This window comes from Elgaria multicarinata, chromosome 4 (assembly GCF_023053635.1).
Source record: "Elgaria multicarinata webbii isolate HBS135686 ecotype San Diego chromosome 4, rElgMul1.1.pri, whole genome shotgun sequence".
In the NCBI taxonomy this organism is placed as follows: Eukaryota; Metazoa; Chordata; class Lepidosauria; order Squamata; family Anguidae; genus Elgaria; species Elgaria multicarinata.
In genome coordinates this window covers 54,364,720-54,390,602 of record NC_086174.1, presented here as the reverse complement: position 1 = coordinate 54,390,602, position 25,883 = coordinate 54,364,720, and the positions used below count along the sequence as shown (strand labels likewise).

Genomic DNA, 25,883 nt, shown 5'->3' with positions numbered 1-25,883 from the left:
AAATTTCCCTGAGAAAAAGAAAATTATTTTTGACTTTACAAAAGGAACAAAAAGAACAGCAATTTTCTCCTTTTCAGAGAAAATGGGAGAATATATGTACAGTGCAACCCTGTACATATTTACTTGGATGTAAATCTAGGGTGACCAACTGTCAGGATTTCCCCGGATTTGTCCTGGGTTTTGTTCTTTCCATGGTGTCGGGGGATTTTCTATTATTTTCAATAATGTCCTGGAATGACACACCTTCCCCTTTAAGGCTGCCATTAGCATGGCAGGAGTGAATGACATGCTTTCTTGAGGCACATCATTCTCCCACCCCGAGCTCCAATTGAGGTCTTAAAGGGGAAAGTGGGTCATTCGTGGACATTGTAGAAAAGGCCCCAACTGGAGTGGATGGTGGTGGTGCAGAATGAAATCCTTTCCCCTCCTCCACTCCAATTGGGTTCTTTAAGGTGCCGGGGGAATAACGTACTTTCTGCAGGACTCAGAAAGCTGCTTCCTCACACACACACATTAGGTGTCCTCTTTTTTGGTTTCCCAAATATGGTCACCCTAGTAAATCTTACTGTGTTCCATTGAGCTTTCTCCCAAGTATGTATGTGTAGCCTATACAAAGTGCTGGTCTTGCACACACTTGTAGTCTCCCCTCTCCTCCTAACCAACAGGAGGGATAAACAAGTCTTCAGTTCCACTTCAGCAGATTGCTGGTTTGCTGTTACACGTGAAACAGGAATTGTGGTTTAAGATAAATTCGAATTTGCTAAACAAACCACCGCAATAATCCAGGATTTGAAGTTGGTTTGTTTAGTAATTAACTAGAGTTTCTTTTAAACCACAATTCCTGGTTTATATACAACAACAACCAAGGAATCTGCAAAAATGAAACTAAATTTATGCCTTCTCCCAGCCATGCATCAGAAGGGGAGAGGAGAGGGGAATGCTTGAGCCCAGCACACTGTGCAGACTCATTCCTGCAACCCTAAATCATAGATTACCATTATGTGTAAATTCACGCATTGAGTGTCATGCAGAAGCAAGTCAACAAACAAAAGGGGCACTATAAAAAGGGATAGGGGTGATTTTCCCAGGGGTGCAATTCTGGGAGACTTCCTGTGTGTGATAGAGCACATCTTTCTGAGCATTTTGCTTTACTCCAATTTGAGGTTAAGCTCTTTTCTAAGCCAGATAGGCTAGTCTAAGAAGGTTAGAGGCAGGTGTGAAATATGTTGATTGCAATCTAATAATCACTTAAGGAGTGTCTTCTAACAGGCCAGATCTACACCTTGTGTTAAATCATTACAAATGTGGACTTAAGAGCAGGAAATAACACTATGAAAGCGGTATATGGAACGTGGATTGTGCCCCAACATTTATCAGTGCACTTCAATACTGCTATAAAGCAGTAGTGTAGATCTAGCCCTAGTCCCAAAGGCATGTTCTTTTATCAAGAGATCACTTTATGGCCCTTTTACATACAAGAGAGCCCTTTATAGCCCACTTTACATATAGTGAAGATATGACAAATCTTTATCACTTACTGCATTATAGCTCTTGGAGAGCATTTCAAATGCAGAGCATTAAAGTTGGGTTTTTCATTACCTTGTGCTGAAGGATACTGAGAACACAGCATTTTATCTGTGTGCATTTGGATTATTTAAAACATTTAAACCACAGATCTAACTTTTATTACTCTCATTTCATTGATCCCTTGGTTTTAGAAGTGCAGCACTGGATCTGATATGTTGGCCTCTAAAGTTGTCTTTTCATTTCCCTTAATTGAGCCAGTGGAGAGCAGTTAATTTTTTAGTTTTTATTTAACAGCAAGGTGAAAAGGTAATATGCTGCCTTTGTATGAGAAGAGCATGCACCTTCATACACCTAGTAATTACAAATGTGCAAATTATTTGTTATGGCCAGAGGGAGGTAACTATGTAATAGTGGATTCCAGACCTAATCTTACCTGCTTAAAATTTATCTGCAGCTGTAGGGCTTTAAAACTTTGATTTGTTTAGGCTGCAATCCTATACACACTGACCTGGGAGTATGTCCCATTGAATTCCGTGGGACCTACTTCCAAATGCATTGTTAATTATTTATATTATTATTTATTTAATGGTACAAACTATCTAGAGTGGTTCTCATCGAGTCACTGCTGAAACCTAGAAGGTTCACTTTAAATATTGATGTCTTGTTGTTTGCAACCCTTAATGAAAAATATGGGATTCTTCTTCTGTGTTTGCTGACAGGTGAAGGTCATGGTGCGCATTTGTTCTACCCTGGCCAGAGACTCTTCTGAATCCAGCTCCTTCTTAAAGGTTGATCCTCGCAAGAAGCAAATTACTTTGTATGACCCATTGTCCTGTGTAGGCCAGAATGCCTTCCAAAAAAGGAGCAGTCAAGTGCCACCCAAGATGTTTGCATTTGATGCAGTTTTCCCTCAAGATGCCTCTCAGGTAGGCAATGTGTGACACAGACGAAGCAGTTGTCATACTGTTATTAACAAGTTTAATTTTATAGTGGTATTAGGGGTCCTTGCCCAGGAGTGCTTGCCCAGAGCCAATTTGGCCTTTCAGCTGAAAAGTTCCCATGTTGGCTATATACAGGGGAGAGGAATACTTGGAGTGTCACTAAGAAATTAAATGGTCTCTTTATTAGTCAGGAAATAACGGCCAGACACCTTCGGGTTTGAGCCTCTTTTACTCTTTGTCTTCCTCAAACAAGATCCTGGTGATCCTGGTCATCATCAGCTCCATCTTCACTGAGATGAATTACATTTATCTGTGATAATAAATAAATAATGTTCTTCCCTTTGTGACAGGCTGAGGTATGTGCAGGAACAGTAGCTGAAGTGATCCAGTCTGTGGTGAATGGTGCAGATGGATGTGTGTTTTGCTTTGGGCATGCCAAACTAGGTTAGTATGTTTCATATTCAAACAATAATGTACAACAACAACCCCTGTCTTCTTGTATGATTTCCTATATGTATTCCATATAGTTCTGATGTGTCTCTTTAATGCCATGTAGCAGTGGGAAAAAATAAATATGGCAGCCCTTGCCCCTCACCATAGCATTATTTATTTATTTATTTATTTATTTATTACATTTTTATACCGCCCAATAGCCGAAACTCTCTGGGCGGTTCACAAAAATTAAAACCACAGTAAGACACATTAGAGCAAGGGTGAATCTCTTTCAGACCAAGGGCCGAAAAAGCTCTCAAGGGGACACATTACAGTGGTGGGCATGGCTCAAGGCAAAAGGGTGGGGCCAAAATGCAATGCATTTTGAAGCTTAAAGCTCTTACTGGGAAGAAAAAACTAGTCTAATGCTGGGAAATCACCAAATGATCAGTGGGAGAGGGTGTGTGGGACCAGTTTGAGCAATGGGATGGAAAGGTTTAGGGCATGTCTACACTTAAGGGTGAAGAGGAAGAGAGGAGACAGGATCATGGACTTACCTGCTTCTGCAATCCTCCCCCAGCATCTAGATGGCAGCATGATGCCTCAGAAGGGAGGAGGGATGTTGCGGGCGCCATTTTTTTTCCAGAAGAGCTGCACGTGGCCCTGATCCACAAAAAAAGTTTAAAAATCCATGCCCCAACCTACCTGCCATCCTGGGGATGGCAAAATTGCTGCCCCCTATGGACACGGAGCCACCCTGCGTGGCTCCGTGCCCATTCCTGGCCCTGGGAGTGTGGACCACGCCAGCCACGGTCCTTGGAATGATCCCGGGACCATGGCAAAAATTGGGATAACTGGGCAACCAGTTATCCTGGGAAAATGCAGGGGTGGTCCCTGCCTGCCCTCAGGATCTCCTCTGCATCATTTGGACGCACAGGGATGACCCAGTGACGACCCAAGGAAAAAGGCTTGGTGGAGACATGCCCTTAGATCAGTTCTCAGCCGTATTGGAGGTGTAGTGGAGGGCTAGGAGGCTATTCGGTCCACTTTTGACATCAGAGCTCTAACAATGAAGAGGTTAGACCTGGAGATCTTTCTGCAGAGTGGGGAAGAGGAGATCCAGTCTCTCCATAAGATTGCAGCCTTGATCTCCAGTAATTTGGCTTGAGATTATAAAGTGTGTTTGGATGGATTCTGTTTATAAACTGATTAAGGTTTATTTTACATGATAGAATCACAGTTCTATAGTTGTAGGTGGGTTTCATCACACTGAGTTTTACAAATTGGGGCCTGGGCCACAAAAATACAATCAATAAGTGAATCCACCCAGTAACAGTAATACTTTATTGCAAATCAGGATTTGGCCTGGTAGTGTTTAATTACATATGCATTTATATTAGTGCTGTGTCAAAAATTTCTCCCATGAGAATTTCGACCATTCTCATTCAATTTGATAGGGGTGGGGAATTGCTTTCAAAAAGAAATTCAAAGGAGAATAAATTTTGGAGAAATTCCCATGGGTTTGGTTCTGTGTTCTTGTGCTTACCTTACTTATGAGACAACTGAGGAGTGTGTGTGAGTCTCCAAAATTGCCTTTCATTGTACAGTCATCTCTCTGACAGCCTGTAGCCTCCTTGGCTTCCTGCACTTCCAGCCCAGGGAAAGTCATCATGAATTTATTCCTTCCATATGGCCTTTTCAGATCAGGAAGTGCAGGCAGCCTGGGAGACTGTACAACAATGGTGAGATGTGTAATAGAAAGAAAAATATAGACAGTCCCTTCAGCCACAGGTAGGTGATTCCTACCTGTGAGAAATTGTTGTAGAATTCCTCCTCCCTCTAGAGAAATTGGGTGAAATTGTGTCCCCAATTTCTTTAACCACAAATAGGGTGGAGAATTTTGGGAGGCCACTTGTGAACAGCTCTAATTTATATCGTTGTTTTCTTCATAATTTTATGTTTGCAGTTATTTTAATATCTTCCTTTCCTCCAAACAGGAAAATCCTACACTATGATCGGAAAAGATGATACCATGCAGAACCTCGGTATAATCCCTTGCGCCATCTCTTGGCTTTTCAAGCTGATTAATGAACGGAAAGAGAAGACAGGAGCCCGTTTCTCAGTCCGAATTTCAGCAGTAGAAGTTTGGGGGAAAGAAGAGAATCTGAGAGACTTGCTGTCAGAAGTGGCAACAGGCAGCCTACAAGACGGACAGTCTCCGGGTGTCTACCTTTGTGAGGACCCAATTTGTGGCATGCAGGTGAATACAAAGCTCTTTTAAGTCACGACATATACCTAGTGGTGCCAAGTTTTTACTAGGATGGTTTCAAATAAAAAAAAATACCCAAAAGCATAAAGTTTTCTAACATGGAAGTGTTTATTCTCAGGCACATGAGAAACTTTATGACCTGCAGCTGCAGGGCCATCTGCTCTCCTGGCCTAAATATTTGTGCCTTTGGCATAACTTGATGTTGAGCAGGGACCTCTGTTTGCTGTAAAATGTGAAAGGACTCAGATCAAACAAAATTTGTCTCTTTCCTATAATAATTTCTTCAATGTATAACAACACACTAAAATATTTACAATATTGCACAAATAGCTGGAGGCCAATAATATGGCTGTTTATATCTCCATGAACGACATTATTTATAGTAGTAGGATTAGTAATGTTGTAGGAAATATTAATAGCTGCTTATTAATTGCCACCAGGCTGTGAATGTAAGCCCTGGTCAAGCCAAGAATAACTCCAGTGTTCTTTGGACAGGAACACCCAACTGGTTTAAAAAAACAACTTCCTGGCCAAGGTGAAAGATACACAAGTTGCAGTAGCCTTGTGATCCCAGCCTCCTCGCGCCCCCCCTTCACACAATTATATCTTGATCCTCTAGGCGCCCTTACTGACAGGAGCAACTCATAGACCTCTTGTTTGTACAAAATGCCTACTGTTGTGTGCTTGTTGGGAAAACGGCCTGTATGGTGTGGAGTTTTACCTTGCCCTGTTAGCAAAGAATGTGGCACAGGGACAGAGGAACTCTGAATGTCACAATGTCAGAACTAGAGATGGGGAGAATTCAATTTGGTTCACACTTCAATTAAAACTTACAAAATTTGCACTTCCTGAATCAATATGCGAACCAGAAAGCAGTTATCTTTTGGTATTTGCAGTTCTCAGAATGTTGTGGTACAGTTTTCTGAACATAAAATTCTGTACAAAATGCTTATATAAGGGGGAAGTGTGCGCAAAATGCTTATATATTGGTGGAAAATGTTTTTAAATGTTACATTAGAGAAAACAACTTGCAAAAAATGTATATATTAGACAAACGTACACACAAAATGCAAATATTAGGAAGATGCACATGAAAATGAGTACAAATTTTTGTACAGAAAATTCTCTCAAACTGACACAGAATCAGGATGATATGAATCTAAGATGGGAAAAGTGAGAAACAGAAATCTGCCCCAAGAATGCTTGTTATTGGGTGAATTAAATATATAAGAATAATTAAAATAAATAAAAACCAATAAAAACTAGTCAGGACGTAAATATGTTCTGTTAGACATTAAGGAGAGGGCAAGAGAAACTATACATGTAGCTATCATTTTTCAGCAGCAGCAATCACCATCTAGTTTGGCCTTGAGAGAATGTTCAGAGAGAGAGAGAGAGAGAGAGAGAAAGAAGTGGGGAACATTTTTCATGGTCCATTACAAGGCAGTTCACTCTACAAAACAAATATTGCAGAAAACAAGGAAGTATGGACATGGGCCTGCTTTGAACGTAAGTGGAAGCCAGGAACGGCAGTGTCCAAGGCCGGCCTGGCTGTGAACGAGAAGCATCATGGAAACCACAGGATTCAGCATCATAGATCTGGGGTGAAACACTGTGCTCTTTACTTTTCTTTCTTTCTTATATGAGAGAGAGAGAGAGAGAGAGAGAGAGAGAGAGAGGTATTTCAGTTTGGGAAATTTATTTTGCCACAGGTGTTCTGCAAAGCAGAATGTTCTTTTATCCAGAGCATACTGTATTTTGGTTTTGCCAACAGAAAGTTACTTGCCAGTCTTGCATCTCAATAAGCACATTTTGTGTGCTTTGCATCCCCTGGGTTGCCTTGCAGCTTCAGAATCAAAGTGAACTCCGAGCCCCCACTGCAGAGAAAGCTGCCTTCTTCCTCGACGCAGCTATTGCCTCACGTCGAAGCAGTCAACAGGATTGCCGGGAGGAAGATCACAAGAATTCTCACATGCTCTTCACTCTGCACATCTACCAGTACCGAATGGAGAAGAGTGGCAAAGGGGGAAGTAAGTCCCACTGTTTCTCACCTGTTTCTATAAGAAATCAGCATCTGAATGACTATGCAGCTCAGAGGAACTCATGGGAATGTGCCAATGTACATATGCAAAGGTGGTATCATACCATGGGGCATTCCTGAAATATGAGTACACATGGATGTGCCTAGGGATATCAGAGGAGTCTGTCTGGGGAGGTGAGGCTCACCAAGGGGCCTTGCTAGACCCTGCTGGATAAGCCGGCTGGGAGGTGGGGCGACGGCACGCTAACTTTAGTGCGCGCCGCCCCGCCTCCTAGACGGCTGACGGCAGGGACTGCGGAAGCCCTGTAGCGTCGGCCATTTTTTTTGTTAAAGGGGCCACGTGCGGCCTGAAGTCTCTGGAGAAGGTAAGTTTTTTTTTTTTACTTAAGCCCCCCACCCGCTGCTGATCCCTCCCCATGACCCCCTGCCTGCTCGCTCGTCCTCCCCCCATCCGCCATCCCCAATCCCGTCCCCGATCTTCTCCCTCCCTTGGCAGCCCCGTCCCTGATCTTTGCCCCCTCCCTTGGCAGCCCCGTCCCCATCTTTGCCCCCTCCCTTGGCAGCCCCGTCTCCATCTTTGCCCCCTCCCTTGCCATCGCCGATGTCCAGCTTCCCCCCCTCTCCTGGCTGGTCCGGTCTTCCCCCTGCCCCTCTCTCCCCCCCCCCCCAGGCGAGTAAGTGAGTAGCCGCAAAAAGCCACGGACCCTGCTAGACGTTCCGCAGTCAGGCCAGGGCTGTGGAAAAGGCGCATCATAAGCGAATTCGCTTATGGCGCGTTAGGGGAGGCTTCAGTGCAGCCTGGGCCCGGATTCCCCTGTGCGTCATCTGGACGCACAGCAGGGAAACGGGGCCTCACAGCGCGCTAAGGCCTCGTCTAGCAAGGCCCAAGCTTTAGTCTGCTCAGCCTCCTGGACTTTGGTTCGCTTTCCCAAAAACTGGACCAAATTGATCTGCATCGAGTCAGGCCATCTTGCAGATTTCCTTTTTTCATTATTATTTGTGTAATGCAGTTTGCACAAATTACAACTGAAATTTGAGCAAATTGCTTCTTATACTAAAGGGGGGGGAACCTTGGAAAGCCTTGGAACAGTCCCCAGATTTCAGGAACAACCCCCCTGCTCAGTTTACAAATGCAGGCCATTTACGTGGCACCATGTTTCTCACAACGGACGTTGCTTGGTCAAATCCAGAATCATCTTGGCTTTTGGACGATGCTAAGTAGTGTGATTCAGGATTAGTCAGGAATTAATTAATGATGTCATTAATTGGGCAATTCTAGGAGGAAAATAAAAATGAGGGGGTGATGGCATCCCCGCCCCCCGCCCGGGATTTTTAGAAAAAAAATAGGAGGAAATGTTTTTTTAATGCAATTTTCTCTTCCCCAACCTTTTCCACCTGTTTTTTTCCCTTTCTGGAATTTCACATCTCAAGCTTTCAGCTGTTTTTGGAAGGAAATACTGTATCAGTCTAAACAACTCTCCTACAAAGTGACCTGAGGGAGATTTCTCCCTGTTAAACTAGGCAGCATATGAAGTTAAAAACAATTTATACAAGATAAAACAATCAATAAAATTATATGACATAAAACAATATATAAGTCAGCAATACGATTCTAAAAAGGGGAAGTCCTACCAGAATAATAGAGTCTTTAATGCCTTCTTAAAGACATTCTAAGAAGTCAGCAGGCACATTTCAAATGGCAAGTCATTCCACAGCTGATGGGCGGCAAAAGAAAAGGTCCTCTGGCGTAAGGCTGACAATTTCAGATTAGGCAGTCATAGAAGATGATACTCAGAGGACCTTAAATGGTGGGCTGGAACATAGGGGAGAAGGCACTCCCTAAGGTACCTCGGACCTACATAGACCATAGGGCTATTTCAAGGTAAGAACCTGCACTTTATATTTTGCCCAGAAACAAATTGTGTACAGCTAGAGTCGCTGATATTAGCAGTTTGTCAATAGTATAAGCAGAGCGGCGGTGTTAGAAATTGCCCATTGTATAAAACAATATAGATCTCAAAATACAGTAATAGTGTATACACTTACTGTATATGATTTACAGTCCAAACATCTCATCAAATGATCATTCTATTTGCATGTCTTTCAGTAACAACTCTCATAGAAGTGCTAGGCAGAACTCAATTAAATAAGGGTTTATTAATTAACCACCCTTCACTGAAAAAGAAGGCTGTGAATGCTCATGCTAACTTGCTATTAGGAATGAGAATGGCTTGTTTTAAGGAGATTACCATTTAAATCACGTAATTTTCCTTGTTTTTACATACACATACCTACTTTTGTAATTATTTTCTAATGCAATTAAATGAAGCAATCCTATAGTTTTCCCAAGGCAATCTTGATAAATTACACCACAAAAAAAAAATCAAACCCCCTACTGGTTTTAGTTTTATTCATATTTAATTATTGGGTGACCTATACAGCAAGCTAGAACCAAATCTCTGATCTAGACTAAAGTTAGTCTTGCTCAACCCCCCTTGATTTCATACTTCAAAACATTTTGATCATTAATTAAATTTATTTTAAAAAATGTAACAAAAGTATAGGCACAATAACTATTTTAGTTTTTAAAAATTAAATACAAGAATAGATTGATCATTATAGTACTGAAAAATAAATGGGTACCTGTTTAAAAAGAAATCTCAGGTATTTTTTGTCTTCTATTAATTAGTATAATTTTTTCACTTAATTTAGGCTTTAGGCTACATAACATACTCTACAAAAATTCCTTCCATGACTGCTGTGTCGGCGACTGGCTGTAAGAGTAGTTTTCCAACTGAAGTGGAAAAACCAGAAGGACTATTTCACCATTATCCCATAAATTTAACAGGCTATCTTGTCTACCAACTGGTAGAGTACTGATAATTTGGTCATTCAGGTATTTAAATTGCCTCACAGCATTATTGGGCTTTGCAAATTGTTATGTGTTATAAATTGCTGTGTGTTATGTATACCTGAATACTTGAGGAAGATTTCCTGTAGTCAAAATGGAATTTTGCTGGGGGTTTCTAGTAAATTGCAATTATATCTTTTTTGTAGACTACCAGATACAACTGTAAACTGCCAGATAAAACTTTTTGATGTGATTGGTTTCCAGGCATTTACTGATATAATTGTATTTGGAAACCTTTTGATTGTCCATTATTGATCTGACTGTTCTGAGTATAATTCAGATTAATTGTACCATTAAATATTATGGAGTTTGCCCCCCAAAAAGCCATTTACTGGTATAGTGCAGCGTTGTTTGGTTCTTTGTACCTGGAGTGATTGTTCTGAACTCACTCACGAACGCAATCCACTTCAGCCAGTTTTGGTGTCTGTGAAGTCCATGGGACAAAGCAAACTTAACTTATACCCCAAACTGCTTCAGAATACAGAATAACATGCTTCAGAGCACAATCCTACGTATGTCTATTCAAAATAAATCCCATTGTAACCCTCTTTCTCTTTCTTGCTCTATTTAATGGGCCCTATGCGTTTACTATCTATACTCTGCAGATAATGAAGAGAATTAATTTTAATTCTAGAACAACGCTGTATGTGTCTACTCAGAAGTAAGTCCTCTTGAGTTCAATAGGGCTTACTCTCAGGAAATTGATCATAGGATTGTAGTCTGTATTTCTACCACACTTTCAATGATCCATCAGCACCAGAAAACTAACTCTTATTTGCTACTCTCTCTCTCTCTTTTTCATGACAGTGTCCGGAGGCCGTAGCCGCTTACACCTCATTGACCTGGGCAGCTGTGTTAAACCTCTCAGCAAAAATCGTGAAGGAGGTTCTGGACTCTGCCTTTCATTGTCTGCACTGGGCAATGTCATCCTTGCCCTAGTCAATGGCAGCAAACACATTCCATACAAGTAAGTGATTTCTCTTTCTCTCCTTTTCCCTCTTATCAGGAGATAAGCAAATAGCTGACATGCAATAAGCAATGACTAGATTTGCAGATATATACCATATATAGATTTAGATATATAGATATATATCAGCTTTGCTTGTACATATGTGTGTGTGCCATCACACCTACCTACACAAAGTTAGTAGAAATCAATAAGGCAGGAATGAATTTCCTTCTGATCTCATTGTTTACAGTTCTTTCCCCACCATATGTATTGTAGATAAACCGGAAAATCCCCAAAATACTCCATTCAACTAATAAAGTGGGTTATAATCCACAAATGTTTATGCCCAAATAAATGAGTTAGCTTTTTAAGTGCCACAAGACTCTTCATTGTTTTTTTCCTGAAATAAACTAACCTGACTGCCCTCTGAAAATAGTATTAGTGCAGTGGGGTTAACAAAGGAAATTGCTGAGACAGTGGGCACATAGGTGATATTGCTTATCTACATACCTCTTAATATCTCATGTCGGTCATTCAGATCTGAGAGTATTATCTAGCCAAGGCAGTTGTGCAGTACCTTTTCCAAACCCTAAATACCTCTTGACTTTGCGAATGATGTTGCTTTTCTAGTAAGCAGAGGTTTGCAGCAGCCACAGCCTCTGGCTCTTAAAACCTTTGAAAAGCAGGTAAGGGAGAAAGGATTTGCAAAGTGCTAAAAATTCCAGGGAGCACAGTCATGGATAGTTTGGCAACGAAGGGAGAGGCTGCCTGTTTCTGTCAGAGGAGAAATATGAATGTTCTGATGTGACAAGAAAGCACTATGTAATGATGCCTTCCAAGGCAGCCTATAAATTCTTGTATAAATAAATAAATAAATAAATAAATACTGCTGAAATTTGACATTTCAGCTGTTTTTGAGAGTTCTTGTTTCACGTACGAACTCCAGCATGACTCAAGCACCTGTTTTCAGAGGAAAATGTAAAACATAATATAAATGCAATATCTGGTTTGAAGATTGAGAGATCACAGCAAAACATGGTATGCTATTTAATGATATTATTCTCCAGTTAAACTTTGAACACTTGCTTGATTTACAAAGTGGGAAACCCAGTTCCTACAGCAAAGTTTACTTTGGACAAAGTATGGCCTATAGTACAATTATATATTTTAACTTAAGTGCTAGTTTGAAATTTGCCTCTAGGTCAAGCTCTTGATAATATCAATTAAAATCTCTCTGTGATGTCTGTATGCTTTCACGTGATTGTTTGGACCTAAAAAGAAGGCAGGCTAAAGAAAAAGTGGGGGAAATACCACCAGGCTTAGCCTACGGAGTATTGGTGTTAGTTAACTGCAACAGCTGTTTTTCTTGGCAGTGTATCTGGAAGAAAAGCAGCACCAAAAATGTCTTCCGCTCACTGTACTGGCAATTTCCTGCTGCAGTGATTCACAGCTGTTACTATACAGTTCTTCTGGGTTCCTGCAGACATACAGGTGCCAGACCACTTGCTCATGTTTGCATCTATCTCATGAAAAGAAACACAAAGCTTTCTCTCAGAAAGCTGTTTACAGAATCTATCTGCAAATGAAGCATTTGGCCTGTTCAAATGGTTTGTCAGCCATCAAACAGAAACTGTCCCAAGGATATAATTTATATAAGAACACACAGACCTTGAGATACAGTGCCCTTTATCGACATCACTGAAGCTGATTCTCTGTAGGATCAGTTCTGGATATGAGTGGGTACTGTATTACATCCAATTGAGTGGCTCCATGGGATCACATTCAAAACAAAGTGGACAGCACAAGTTAAAGAAACTCTAACTTTCCAGATGAATGTCACCTACAGCAAGGTTCCGACTTGTTCCACAAGTTCCACAAGCAAGGCGATGAACATGGGTGTGCCATGATGCTGACCAGGCTGTCCATTGCTCTTTGTTTTTTATTTAAATAAATAGGAGACACGTTGAATCCATTCACTCATTTAATGTATTGTCAGTCTTCTCCCTTATTCCCTGCTTAATTGCAATATATACTAGGGGTGTGCAAAGCGGGTCTTCTCCACCTTGAAATTTAAGCCAGAGCTCCGTTGAGGCAATTCTCTGCCCCAATTTCAGAGTGGCTCCCCTTACTCCACCCTGTCGGATTACCCATCAGAGAACCTCCCGTTTTCGAATAATTGCTCTATTCAATGGAAATTAATCAAACGCTCCCATTTCTTAAGGAAAAATGATAAAACTTAGCATGGTGATAGGTCTTAAGTAGGTCATTAGAAATGCCAAGTTTGGAGCTGATCCCTTAAAGCCTTGATTTTTTAGGGATTTTTTTTAAAGTTCATGGTTTAATTATTATTATTTTTAAAAAGCACTGTCATTTTTAAAGATAAAGAGATGAAACTTGACACAATTATAGCTATTAAGTAGGGCTTTAGGCATGCCAAGTTGTATCAGATCATTCATGACTTGATTTTTTAAGGAATTTTTAAATTCCCCCCTCAAACCATTGTTCCCCCTTAAACAAACACACACACACACACACACACACACATGTTAATCTGCCCCTGTGCATTTATGGAGGGAACTTTTATCCCTTATTTTGCTGATGCAGAGCTCCACTGCTGCTGGTGGAAGTCTCTACTCCAGCCTTCTCCAACCTGGTGTCCTCCAGATCTATTGAACGGAGCCCCCCACCCTGAACTGGAAGCCCACAAGCCAATAGGAGTAATAGTTTAATTGAAATAAAGAGCCTGCCTGACTCAGGTGTAGAGAGCTCCAGCTATTGGGCGGTATAGAAATGTAATAAATAAATAAATAAATAATAAATAATAAACTTACTCACTCTTGATGCCAGCCAGACCAGCTGTGGATGATTGACTTCTGAGTCCGAGCAAAAATGCGCTCCCTGAAAATCCTGTTACACCTTTATCTGTATATACATTTATCTAGTTGGTATGAATATGCCCAGGTAAAATAGAAATACAGATTTGTAGTGTGCATTCTAGTCTCAGTCTCATCTGCATAGTTTTAACCATTCATTTCAGTAGAGTCACTCCTTTGCCTAATAATAAAGAATTACCTATATGAGCCCAATTAAAATGCCCATTTTTTTTAAAAATTTCAGGCCTGATAAGAATCAAGGCATAATGGTTTTTAGAAGCCACACTGACTCTTCTAGCTTTCCATTTCTAAAGTTTACATGGCAGTGGCAGTAACACAGAGGGCTCGTGGCAAGATGTGTGCCACCACTAGGAGCCATCAGGAACAGGGGGAGGTTCCACTGCAAGCCCTTCTCACTGCTACTAGACAAGTTTAGGGCAGGCAAAAGGGAAGTGAAAAGGTGACCAGGAAAGTTATTTATTTATTTATTTATTTATTTATTTTATTACATTTATATACCGCCCCATAGCCGAAGCTCTCTGGGCGGTTTACAAAAGTTAAAAACAGTGGACATTAAAAAAAAAGTATACAAAATTTAAAACTTATACTTAAAAGAAAGGGAAAGCACCAGGGATGTGCACATACACACCAATTCAACTTGGAGCATGATTCGGAGCTTCCAAATTGGCCCTGATTCAACTTGGGGTGTCTCAATGCCACTCCAGCCCACTTTGGATTTTGTTCCAAATCCAAAGCAGGAAGGGTGTTGTGCTCTGACCTGCTGTAGATCTACTGTTACAAAACTACAATGGTCAGAAATGGCCCTTTCTGGCTGCCATAGTTTCCAACAGTAGATCTATGGAGGATGGGTGGCTTGCTGGTGCACACGGAGGCTTCAAGTAAGTCCTGTAAGTGGGTGGGATGGGAGTGGGCAGTGGCTGGCAATTCAGCTGAATCGGCTTGAAGTTCAGGGAGTTATTGTGGGCTTGGCCTCCTGAGGAGTCTGGGCCTGATATGGAATGGAATGTGATGCTTCAAACTCAGGGAGTTCACTTTTCAACACCTCCCCTGACAATCAGATGTAATGCCCATTACTAGAGCTTTCTCGTTCATTGAAATGAGTGAGGAAGCTTGCAAGCAGAGGCATGCTCTGGGTACAAATGCAAATCCTCAGGCCTGGGGGCCAACTCCTGCCCTCTTGGAGTCCCAGTTTTACCCAGTGGGGCCCACCCCTTCTTCCGGACCCAGCCCCATTCTCATGACTAGCAATTGTTTTTTGGTTTCCTGACTTTTGTTCAAGTTTTCCCCATTCTTAGGGCTCCATCACACCCACTCCCCCCCACCGTTTGTCTCTGTGATTTCTAGCTCCATTTCATTAGCGCATCAAGCTAATGGCCCCTTTCACGTGGGTTTGTGGTATCACGCTACACCAATGAAACCTTTTCCACTCTGCCCCGCCTTGCCCCTTCTCCTTCTTCCTCCAGTTCATTGGTTGTAACATTGTGATGGGTGTGGGCCCCTACCCCACCTTGCTCTGGCTTTGTTGCCTAGCGATTTACTGATTTAACATTTCATTGGCTGGGCTTCATTTCTGCGGGCAATGAGAGTGGGGTTGGAGCAGTAAAAGTCCATTCAACCCACTCAGCACAAGTGCATTGGTTTGACACAGTGCTGGAAAAGGAGAACCGCCCCGCCCTCCCTTTCATCAGCAAGCTCTCCCTTCAAAGCTCACACACCCAGTAAAGGAAATAGCGAGAGGACTGCACTACACGGGGGCTGAAGGGCGCTTTAATTCCATTTGCGGAAAATAATCCAGACTTTCCCTGCTCTAGGAAGACACTAAAAAGGGAGGGGAAGAGGGGGGTGTTTGCAGGACAGGTATGACGTCATCTGAGTGCTGTGCTGCAAAACCACAAACCAGCCATGAGGCGAGTGCAATAAAACGCTAGTGTGATGGAGCCTTTAGAGGTCGAAATGCCTCTTCTAAGGCTTAGTTACTGGTCCTAAGAGACTTAAGCTCAGATATGTTGGCTATTTTGTATTTTGGGCCCTTTCCTTTTGCCTCTTTTGTCCCTTTTGCCTCTTTCAGCCCACGAGAACTTCTCTGAAGTGGAATTCAGCCTTCAGCCTGAAAGCCATTCAACACCCCTGGTATAAACAATATAAACTTTGGCTTTACAAAACTTCCTTCTGAATAAAGGGCCCATTGTTCTTTAAATACCAAACCCTGTAAAAATCCCCGGCTTTCTAGAAAAGATAATGGAATTGCGGTCTGTCATAACTAAGTTTTATAGGACTTATTGAAGGCAGTAATGAGAAGATTTTACTCAGATGCGTGCAGAAATGGTTACCACTGCTTTGTTTCTCTAAGTGCATTATATTATCTGCGTCTGATTTCTATGATGAATGCACCTTTTCAGCCCTCAAATGAATACTCATTTGCACAAATTCCAGATACTAGTTCATAGAGCACAGTGTTCAAAAAATGATGTTGGTTGCTAGGCAGCCGTGGTGATAATTCATGGTAATGCTGTTTTGGAAATAATCATTTTATACAGTATAATGACTATTGGAATGCAAGAGATGTGTTTAGAAAACGGTAGGCATTTATGAATTCCTTACTAAATAATCAGTTTAATTTATTTTAGGACACCAATCTTTCTTCTAGAGATGCATTGAAATTCTACAGCTTTCTGAAGTTTGGGTTTCTAGGACTACCTATAATTTGTAATGTAATTTGGTGAATACTGTTCAGGACGTACATTTATGTACATTTATATCAGCAAGTAGCTGTTAAAAATTACAGGAATTATTCACCTTTTAATGATGCCCCCTGTAAAAGTTGATATTGTTGGATCCTCCATAGGATCGTTTCACACAAGCCAGTTTCAAACAAGTAGGAAAGAAACAACTTGGGGAAAGCACTCATGAGTCCATCACCATGTGATTGTATTAGCTAAATGGGGAGGAAGGTTTTTTATTTATTGCTGCTTAGATATTTCTATAAAATTCACCATCCCTCCATTAGGTACCTAAGGCTAACCTGGCATATAGGCTGCAATTTATTTTATACTAGTGAGATGCCCACCAGGGATATTTGAAACTTGCAGCATGGCCCAGTCTGCCCCTTCAGAGGATGCAAATAGGTGAGAGGGCAGAGGGTTGTCATGATCAGGCCTGTTTCCCTTAGTGTGGGAAAGGGATTTCAGACTACCAATTGGAATCAGATTCTGAAGCAGAAGAAACAGGACTAAAAACATACCAGCCTACACACAGGAAGTGGGGGAAGAGATTTTCCCAGGCTCATCACTAGCCAGTGATGAATCTTCACTGGGCCTTATTAGTGAAAACGTTAACAACTCAGAATTTGTGGGAACTCAGCAATCCTCAGAGAGGGAAGGAACTTCAGAGTTGGCAGATCCCAGAGCCCACCACAGGTTCAAATGGGCGGAGCTAAAAGAAGACGAGAGGTGATCAACTTGTCTAGCTTCTTGCCAAAGTCTTCTTCAGTGGAAACCTTCTTCAGAGGGACTCAGAGAAAAGACCTTCCCTTTTGTTGAAAGGACAATTGTCTTGCTTAGTTAGCCAAGTTTTAGCCTAGAAGAAAGTTCTAGTGTTTACGCTCTCTTCAGGTGTGAAGAGGTGTTTATTTGCTGAATAAAGCTTTGTGGATTACTTGGCAGACCTCTTTATTGTCTCACACAGCAGCAGGAGGGCTTGGAAATACGACAGGGGTGGAGATTGATCTAATGGCTACTGATGTCACAATAGCCTTTAATCATGCACAGTGAGAGTGTTTTACTTAATGGAAGAGGACATACAAATGTCCCTCCCAGGCAAAAGATTACTGTTCTTCAAGCATAGTCCATAACCTTCTCTTCTTCACAGCTTTCTGGTGATACCTTCTTTTTTGCTTATGCGTTTTTATTGTTCTTTATTCTATGTAAATAAAAGGTAGTGTTTGTTTGTATGTCCTCACTGGACTCGAAAACCATACATCCAATTGCTATGAAATTTTTAGGATTTGTTCTACTTCTGTCTGGAATGGTTTTAGGAATAGTGAAAATTTTGACTGCCATCTTGAACCAAAAATCATTTTTTTAAAAGATACTATTTGATCAATTTCAACCAACCGTCACATCATTATTCAGTGAGCAGATTTTTACCATACAACATTCATGTTATTTATGTTTTTTAGCCATCAAAAAACAAAACAGAAAATAAGCCCTTAATATTGAATAACAAAGTTAAAGTATGAAAAAAAGAACAAACAATTTGAAGCCAGTTATAGGCCGAGTTATAGGACTGCCCCCTTCCTGTTTGCTATGGGGAAGCTCCATCTGAGGGTAATGGAGAGGACAGGCCCCCTCATTCGGAGGACTAGGGCTGGACCATCTCAGGGGCCTTGCCTAGGGGTGCCAGCAAGTGTGCCTTCACGCAGGCAGGGTTGGCACAGTATATCCAACTATGAAGGCTTCGCTGTATCAACCTAAAGTCAATTCCAAACCGTGCAAATTGGATCCATTCTTCAGTATTTAAAATAAAGTATCCAATGTTGTCACAGCACTAGCACAACTGATGTTGTGCTAACATAAAACAACATTAATGCAATGTCACTAGCACTTGCTAGGCAAAGGAGGAAAGTGGTGGTTTTCCACCAAAATTTGGCAGCATAGTTTGCCACAGAATTTTGGTGTGAATCACCACTTTTCTCCTTTGCCTAGCAAGCACTTAATAACATTGTGCTATTTATTTATTGCATCTTTATACTGCCCAATAGCTGAAGCTCTCTGGGCGGTTTACAAAAACTAAAACCATAACAATCATTCAAAATATAAAACAAACAGTATAAAAGCATAATATAAAATACAATATAAAGACACAACCAGGATAAAATCAGGCAGCATTGCTAGCGTTGGATTACGGTCACACCATTGGTAATTGGCATTAAAGGACTCAAAAACGTTATAAATAGTCTAAAATTTGCATTACAAAATTGAAAAAGGATTACACGTATTTACATTACAAATCACTAAATAGGTTCTATAAATTAAACATTTTTCTGCCTCTCTGTTGTCCTTCCATTGGCTGGTACCACATAAGCAGTGCTGCTCCAGGTCTTTGAGGGCCTTTTGACCAGACACCCTTCCTTCCGTGAGTCTCCCTTCTCACTGTCATTATCACCGGCTGTTATTGCTCTTCATTCTCTTTCTCATCATTGCTCCCACTTGTTTAATTGACAGGCAGAAAAGCAGTGAGAAAATAGGCAGTGATTGCTCCTTTTCTTACCACCACTGTTGTCTGCACCAGAGCGACAGGCACCAGGAGAACATTTCTAAAATATTATGTTCCCTTTTGGGTATGTCTGTATGGGAATGATGTTGACAAATTGGAACAGATTCAAAGGAGAGGAGGAGGAATGATTAAAGGTCTAAAGGGATTGATTTATTTATGAGCAGTGAGTACAAGAACTGAAGCTTTCTTGGAAAAAATGACTAAAGGAAGCTATGTGAACGATTTACAAGATTTTCAAGGGTATAAACACAGAGGACAGAGAATCATTATTTGTACTCGCACAAGTAGAATCCATTTGGGATGAAGGCGTAGGAACAAATGAAGCAAAGGGAATCACCAAATCATGAAACTGTCAGTACAGAATGAATACACCTGAAGGTCAACTTGAGAAATACAGGAGATTTCCCAAAGATATCTATAACAGATTATTCCATGTTTCTAAGCTTTATCTCCTTGAGTAGTATATGGGCTATTGGTAAGTTGAGGTTGATTTAACTTACCAGTGATCTATAGTATCTGCACAGTAAACTTCTGGAAATTGGCATTGGTATGATAAGAACCTATATTTGTATAGTTCTACAATATCATTTTGAACATGGGCAGGTTTTACTATAACCTACTACAGTTTTGCAGAGAGAATTCCTGAGTTAATCCCACGATTATCACCTTGAATGAAGCAATCCGTAGGGTTGCCAGCCTTTCAACCCAGCTGGTCTATCCTTCTTTGCTTGCTCTCCCTATTACCTCTCTCCATTTTCCTGGCACAAAAAGTATGCTTAAAGGGATGGACCTGTTTCTTACAACTTCATAGGCTGTTTGGATTAGTTTGGGTGGCTGCTTCTTGCATAATTGGTTTATAGAGCATTTCTTAGAACATTTCCGTCACATAGTAGCCAAATCAAACCCATTAAACTGGAAACATTTCCACTTCTTTAATTTCCCCCCAGTGAGAGATTTATACCACTTGGGATGTTTATATGGTGATTAACAGTGCTATAACAAAGAGACTTCATTTGAAACTTGGCAAAGCTGGTTTTTATAATGCCTTATATGAGTCTCCTATGTTACTACTTAAAGTCAAATCCTATATTATTCTTCCCATCTGGAATAAGTTCTATTAATGACATATAACTCTTCAGATGGACAGACATGATACTAACAGAACTCAAAAACAGGTAAGATCTCTTAGGCATTGCAGTCACTACAAGAAGAGTTCTCATCTATTGGGGATGGAATCACCCACTACCTATCACAATAAATTAATGTCATGCTGAATATTTCTGAAGTTTCATTTTTAATACAAAAAATGTCATTTAAAGGGTGGGAGTGAAGCTGTCACCGAAATTCAAGCTCCTGTAAGGGCCCCCACCCTATAAAAAAGGGGGCATTTATTTATTGAGGTATTTATTCCCCACTTTTCAACGCAAAACATCTTCATAAAATGACTTGCAATATCTAAGCTATATTGGGTGGTTGTGAAATGTTGTATCCCATTTCAGCTTAATACTTCTACAAATATTCACTGCAATTCTGAAATTAGTGGCAATTTCATTGGCTTCTGTTAGTTTGGATTACACTTCTAAAGAGACATCTGCTTTAGAATGCTGTGTGTGTGTGTATCTGCAGTGACATTTTTAAGAAACTTTCTGCTGTATCCTTGTGTGAAATTTTGGCCAAGTAAGTGTTTTTATTAACCTCACCATGTGCTCTCAGCTAGCTACCAGTAGAAAGCAAAGAAGTTCCCAAAATGGTAGTAATCACTTCCTAACAGACCAACTGTCCTAGGCATTTGGGGATGCCTCAATGTCTCTTAGAAAAACCAAGATATCTGGTTGTCAATACAGAACATGAATAGAGCAGTAAAGCACAGAAAGGCTTAGAGGTTTAAATCCATAAGCCTACTAATGCAAATAAAATAGAAACATACGCTTATTATTATGAACTCAAAAATCACTTGACAGTCAAACATACAAGAAAACAATATAATCCAAACCCTGGCTCAAAAGCAAACATTTGTTGTCCGAGGGTGACAGGAAGGACGAGGCACACATATACATGCATAGCTACAGAGTTCTAGCCAATTTAAAACCCATTTTCATAAGCTATGGAGTACATGGAAACTTCCCTTCATTATGCTGTTGTCAGAAATAAGGGATTTCAAACAAGAAGTTACTCCCTAACAGAAAGCTACAACTACAAGTTGGATCTGCAAGTCAGAATCTCCTAGGGCAAGATTCCCAGCCTTTATTTTTTATTTTCTTATTAGTAAAATGTGTATAACAACTTTCAGTTACAGAAACTCCCAGGGTGTCTAAGAGCCACCCATAACAATGAGGGGATAATTCAAGGGGAATGCAGCTCAACCCAGAACACTCAACACAAATCAAAGCAAATCATAACAGCAGTTAACAATAAAACTGCTAGATGAAAATCTGGTCAGGTGACATGCTTGGAAGGTCTTCATCTGGCATCAGAAAGACATCAGATTTGATGCTGGATAAGCTTCCCACAGGAAGGCATTCCACACATTGGGTGCTATAACTGAAAAGGCCCTGCCTCCAGTTTTCATCTGCCTAACATCAGAAAGCAGGGGATTCACAGGACGACTTCTAAGGATGGCCTCTGGGATGATCATAACATCCAGGGAGGTTCATGTGGAATGAAGAGGTCCTTTAGATCTCTCAGGCCCAAGCCACTTAGGGCTTTAAAGGCCCTAAACTTTGAATTATGCCTTTAGTTGTTTAAAACAAGTTGTCTTAGAAATGGCCCCTTTGGTTACTTCCAGTAATCTAGAAACTGTATTTTAGATTAAATGAAGTTTCAGAGAAGTCTTCAAAGAGACCCCCATGTTCAAAATATGGCAGTAAACTAATCTGGAGGCAACTACAGCATGGATAACCCTGACCAGGTTATCTCCATCGAGGAAAGGTCACAGTTGGATTGTGTAACTCTTTGGTATTCAGTGGTGACACTGTATTTATTAGCATCCCCAGACTATGAGCCAGATCATTAAAGGGAAATGCATCTCAATCCAGAACATGTTGAACACTATCTTCTCTTCTGTTCACACAAACAACCTACCAACAGTGTCTCCATCTTGTTGAGACCGAGTTCCTCATCCAGTCCAGAAAAAGCTTTCAGGATATATCTATATATTGAGAGAGAGAGACACAGAGAGAGAGAGAGAGAGAGAGAGAGAGAGAGAGAGAGAGAGAGAGAGAGAGAGAGAGAGAGAGAGAGGATGACCACAACTTCCTCTATGAACTTGGATCAGGCAAGCCCTGAAAAGCCAGTCAGGGCTGGAGTAGGCGTGCATGATAAGTGGGAGCTTCTGCCTAGCAATTGAAATGGTGGTGTTCCATGAAAGGAAAGCAGTCAGGCAGAATCTGCCTCACAAGCCTGGTCAGGGGAAATGTGTAAGAAACAGACAAAATAATGGAACATAGTACATGCATAGATTGGCTGGAACTGGCTTTAATTGGTTGCTGTCTACAAAAATAGAAATGTGTGCCTTTTATAAAATGGAAACTAATCAGGCCCTAGAAATTATGACAATTACATATCCTAATTTTCTAAATTGTTAAGCAAGTAACTCCCTAGGCTCATGCACACATGCATGTGCCTCTCTCAATGATTCACACAAATCACTGCAGCTTAAACAAGCCATGCCAGGCGTCATTTGCTTAATTACCTGCTTTTTGTGTTGTCTGAACCCAGGCAGCATGGCTTATTTGAGGGGGCAAGAACCCTAAATTACCCATGGCCTATTGGTTAAGCCACAGTGATCTTGTGAATCAGATCAATGTCTGCAATATAAAGTGATGGCTTGCATGTGTAAATGTGCTGTTACAGATATAACAGCTGGCCAATGTTTCACATCACCTCATATCCTCACCAAGGCAAGGTTTTCAACGGAGTTGGTTTACACAATTAGCTGCTAGACATCAAGTGTAGTACAATCATCAAGAGAAGAGAAATCAAATGATGTACATGCATTTGGATGAAATAGCCCCATCTATGTTCTTTATTAATACTGGATTTTAAAAAACAACAACAACTTGAAATACATTATATCCTGTTTTTCATTCCAGAAGATTCCCCAAAGGATGGTATCCAGCTAGTTTCCTTCTACTGATAAAAGGCATCCATCTGTGGAATGCGAGGGGGCAGTTTTCTATGATTTGCTATCGCCCTGCACCCGGATACCCCTAAATCTGTTCCAGAGAGCCCCCCAATCATCTGGAGCAGACTTTGGAAGGCACACAAGGTTGCTGGAGGAGGGGGAATAACTGAAAATCTCCCCCTCCCCATTCCACTAATGAATGCATTCTGATAGCAGAGGGACACTAGCTGGATACCACCAAAAGCAGCTACCAGAACAAAGAGTTTAAAACAATATCAGACAATAATAAAGCAAAATGGGCAGCAGCACTTTCCAGGGTCTGTGTTTCATCTCCTGCGTGATTGTAGTGTCTTGATATAATGGAGGCCTTCTCCATGCTCCCTGATTTGTTCTCATACGTCATATAATTTTTCATTCCCTTCGACACAGTTAGGAAGGAACTACTGCTCTTTGAACCATTTACTTAGGGGCACATCTTCCTTCAAGTCAGTGTAACAGACCCCTCACAGTTCTCTGTTATTCAAGACATATGAGCATTTTCTTGGCATTTCCAACAGGCAAAGTCCAAAGGTTTTAACATGGCTTAATCCTCCATGAAATGATATGAATCAAAGTAGTTTCCCAATCACTGTCCACAATGGGGGAAACCTGCAAAGGTTATGTTTCATTTCATTGATTATATTTCTGTATATACCATCCCACAGCTGAAGCTCTCTGGGCAGTTCACAAAAATGTTCACTCTTTTTAGAGATGGTTACTGTAAAGATATTCTAGACTTGCTTGCTGTTTGTGTATTTAAAATATATGATTTTATTAGTGATGCAGACACATTTGGACAGGTTCAGGATTTGTTTGGTATACAGTTTCCCCCCAGGTTGTAATGGGTATGCCAAACTTAACACCATCCTCCCTGAGTTCTTTTACAGATTGTAGCACAAGCTGAGGTGGAGAAGAACTTCCTGGTTTGACCCATCACCCCCTTTCCAGTTACTTGGCGGCTGCACCAGTGGAGGGAGGGAGGAAGAGAGAGAGAAAGAGAGATCTAGGCCATAGCTAGACCTAAGGTTTATCCTGGGATCATCCTGGGTTTGTCCCTGCCTGAGCGCTGGATGCCCTGTGTGGCACTTAGATGAACAGGTTTGACCCCAGGACAATCCTGGGATAAACCTTAGGTCTAGCTATGGCCCTAGAGGCCGCAAATGTTCCCTGCCTCCTGGAACATGAACATTATAATCCCAGGAATCACGGTTTCTGTGAGTTGTAAATTTTTACATCTTCTAGGGTCCCTGGCATATGGGATGCTAATATTTCAGGTACCAGTGGAGAAAGAGACATTGGGGACCTTAGAATTCTGGTACTGCTGCTGCAACCACTGCTGGGCAAAGCCAGACAGCTGAAAAAAAGGGGGGGTTTGATTATGTCATCTACAGTGCAAGGGGCTTCCAAGTTTGGAATTAAACTGAGAAAAACCTACATGTTTTTCTGATCATTCAAGAAAATCCCTTGGTTTACCAAGCCAAAATTATGGGAGTTTTTATTATTTTATGCTCTAGTAAAGCACTCGTTTTTATTATCTTATTGTTTTTAAATTGTATTTAATTGTTTTGACTTAATTTGCCTCCATATGAACCATTCCTGGATGCTCCTGCCACCAACCATCCTTCATCAGTCAATCACCCCACATACTTCCATAAAGTTTATTTTCAAACATGACTTTGCAGTTCTTTAAAAGAAAGCTAAGGTTTTCAAGAAACAGCTGCACTACAATGTTCCTGTAATGAGGCTTAACTGCATGGGACATAGTCATGCCATTTTATTTTGCTTTGGCTTGCCTTTGCCTGAAGTTTTGCATGCTCAAATATGCACTGTGTAGAATGCTATAACTTTTAAATGGATCACATTCTTCCGCCTTTTAAAAAGTTGCTTAATAGCTAAATATAATCATCACAATCCAGAAAAGGGTAGTCACGTTGAAGGCCCATTGAAATCAATAGGACTTTTGTCTGAATTAACTTGTCCCATTTCAACAGGACTAAAGCATGACTCATTTTCTCTGTATTGGAGCCAATAGGTGGGATCCAGATCGTGAATGAAAGGGCTCCTTCCATTTGTGGAGGGAACTGGGATTCAGTGGTTCTCATCGGAAGAAGGGGGTAGCACATTTTGGGGCAGGATTTTTTGCCAGTCCCTTTACACACACACCCACACACCATCTCCCATGCTATACTGAACATTCCCCCATCCCTCTGGAGCTGCTTTTTAGAGAGCACAGCAGGTTTCAGAGAGAAGGAAGAATTGGCAAGCACAAAGTTCAGCAGAAGAAGAACTTTGCTGAGCCCAAGACTGATTCTAACAGTATGGAGGACAGAACCCCAAAAGGCATCACATGCTTTTCACAATGTGTTTCTTGTGGTTATATCGGTGCCATGGCAGTCTTCCTCAAATCATCTTCTTTACTCTAAACTTGTTATTTGCAGACTTTTGGTCTGTTTTCTTGAATTATTAACTAAAGTAATTTATAC

At 41.0% G+C, this 25,883-nt stretch overlaps 1 protein-coding gene across 3 annotated transcripts in view; it reads left to right on the top strand.

The window, feature by feature from the left end:
* KIF26B (kinesin family member 26B) overlaps positions 1-25,883 on the top strand; it is a 323,532-nt gene that overhangs the window by 243,146 nt on the left and 54,503 nt on the right. For all 3 annotated transcript variants that reach the window (XM_063124311.1, XM_063124310.1, XM_063124312.1), the window contains 5 exons: positions 2,247-2,453; positions 2,819-2,912; positions 4,898-5,160; positions 7,016-7,199; positions 10,929-11,088. In XM_063124311.1, the coding sequence (XP_062980381.1) occupies positions 2,247-2,453; positions 2,819-2,912; positions 4,898-5,160; positions 7,016-7,199; positions 10,929-11,088 (908 nt within the window). The remainder of the gene's footprint in view (positions 1-2,246; positions 2,454-2,818; positions 2,913-4,897; positions 5,161-7,015; positions 7,200-10,928; positions 11,089-25,883) is intronic.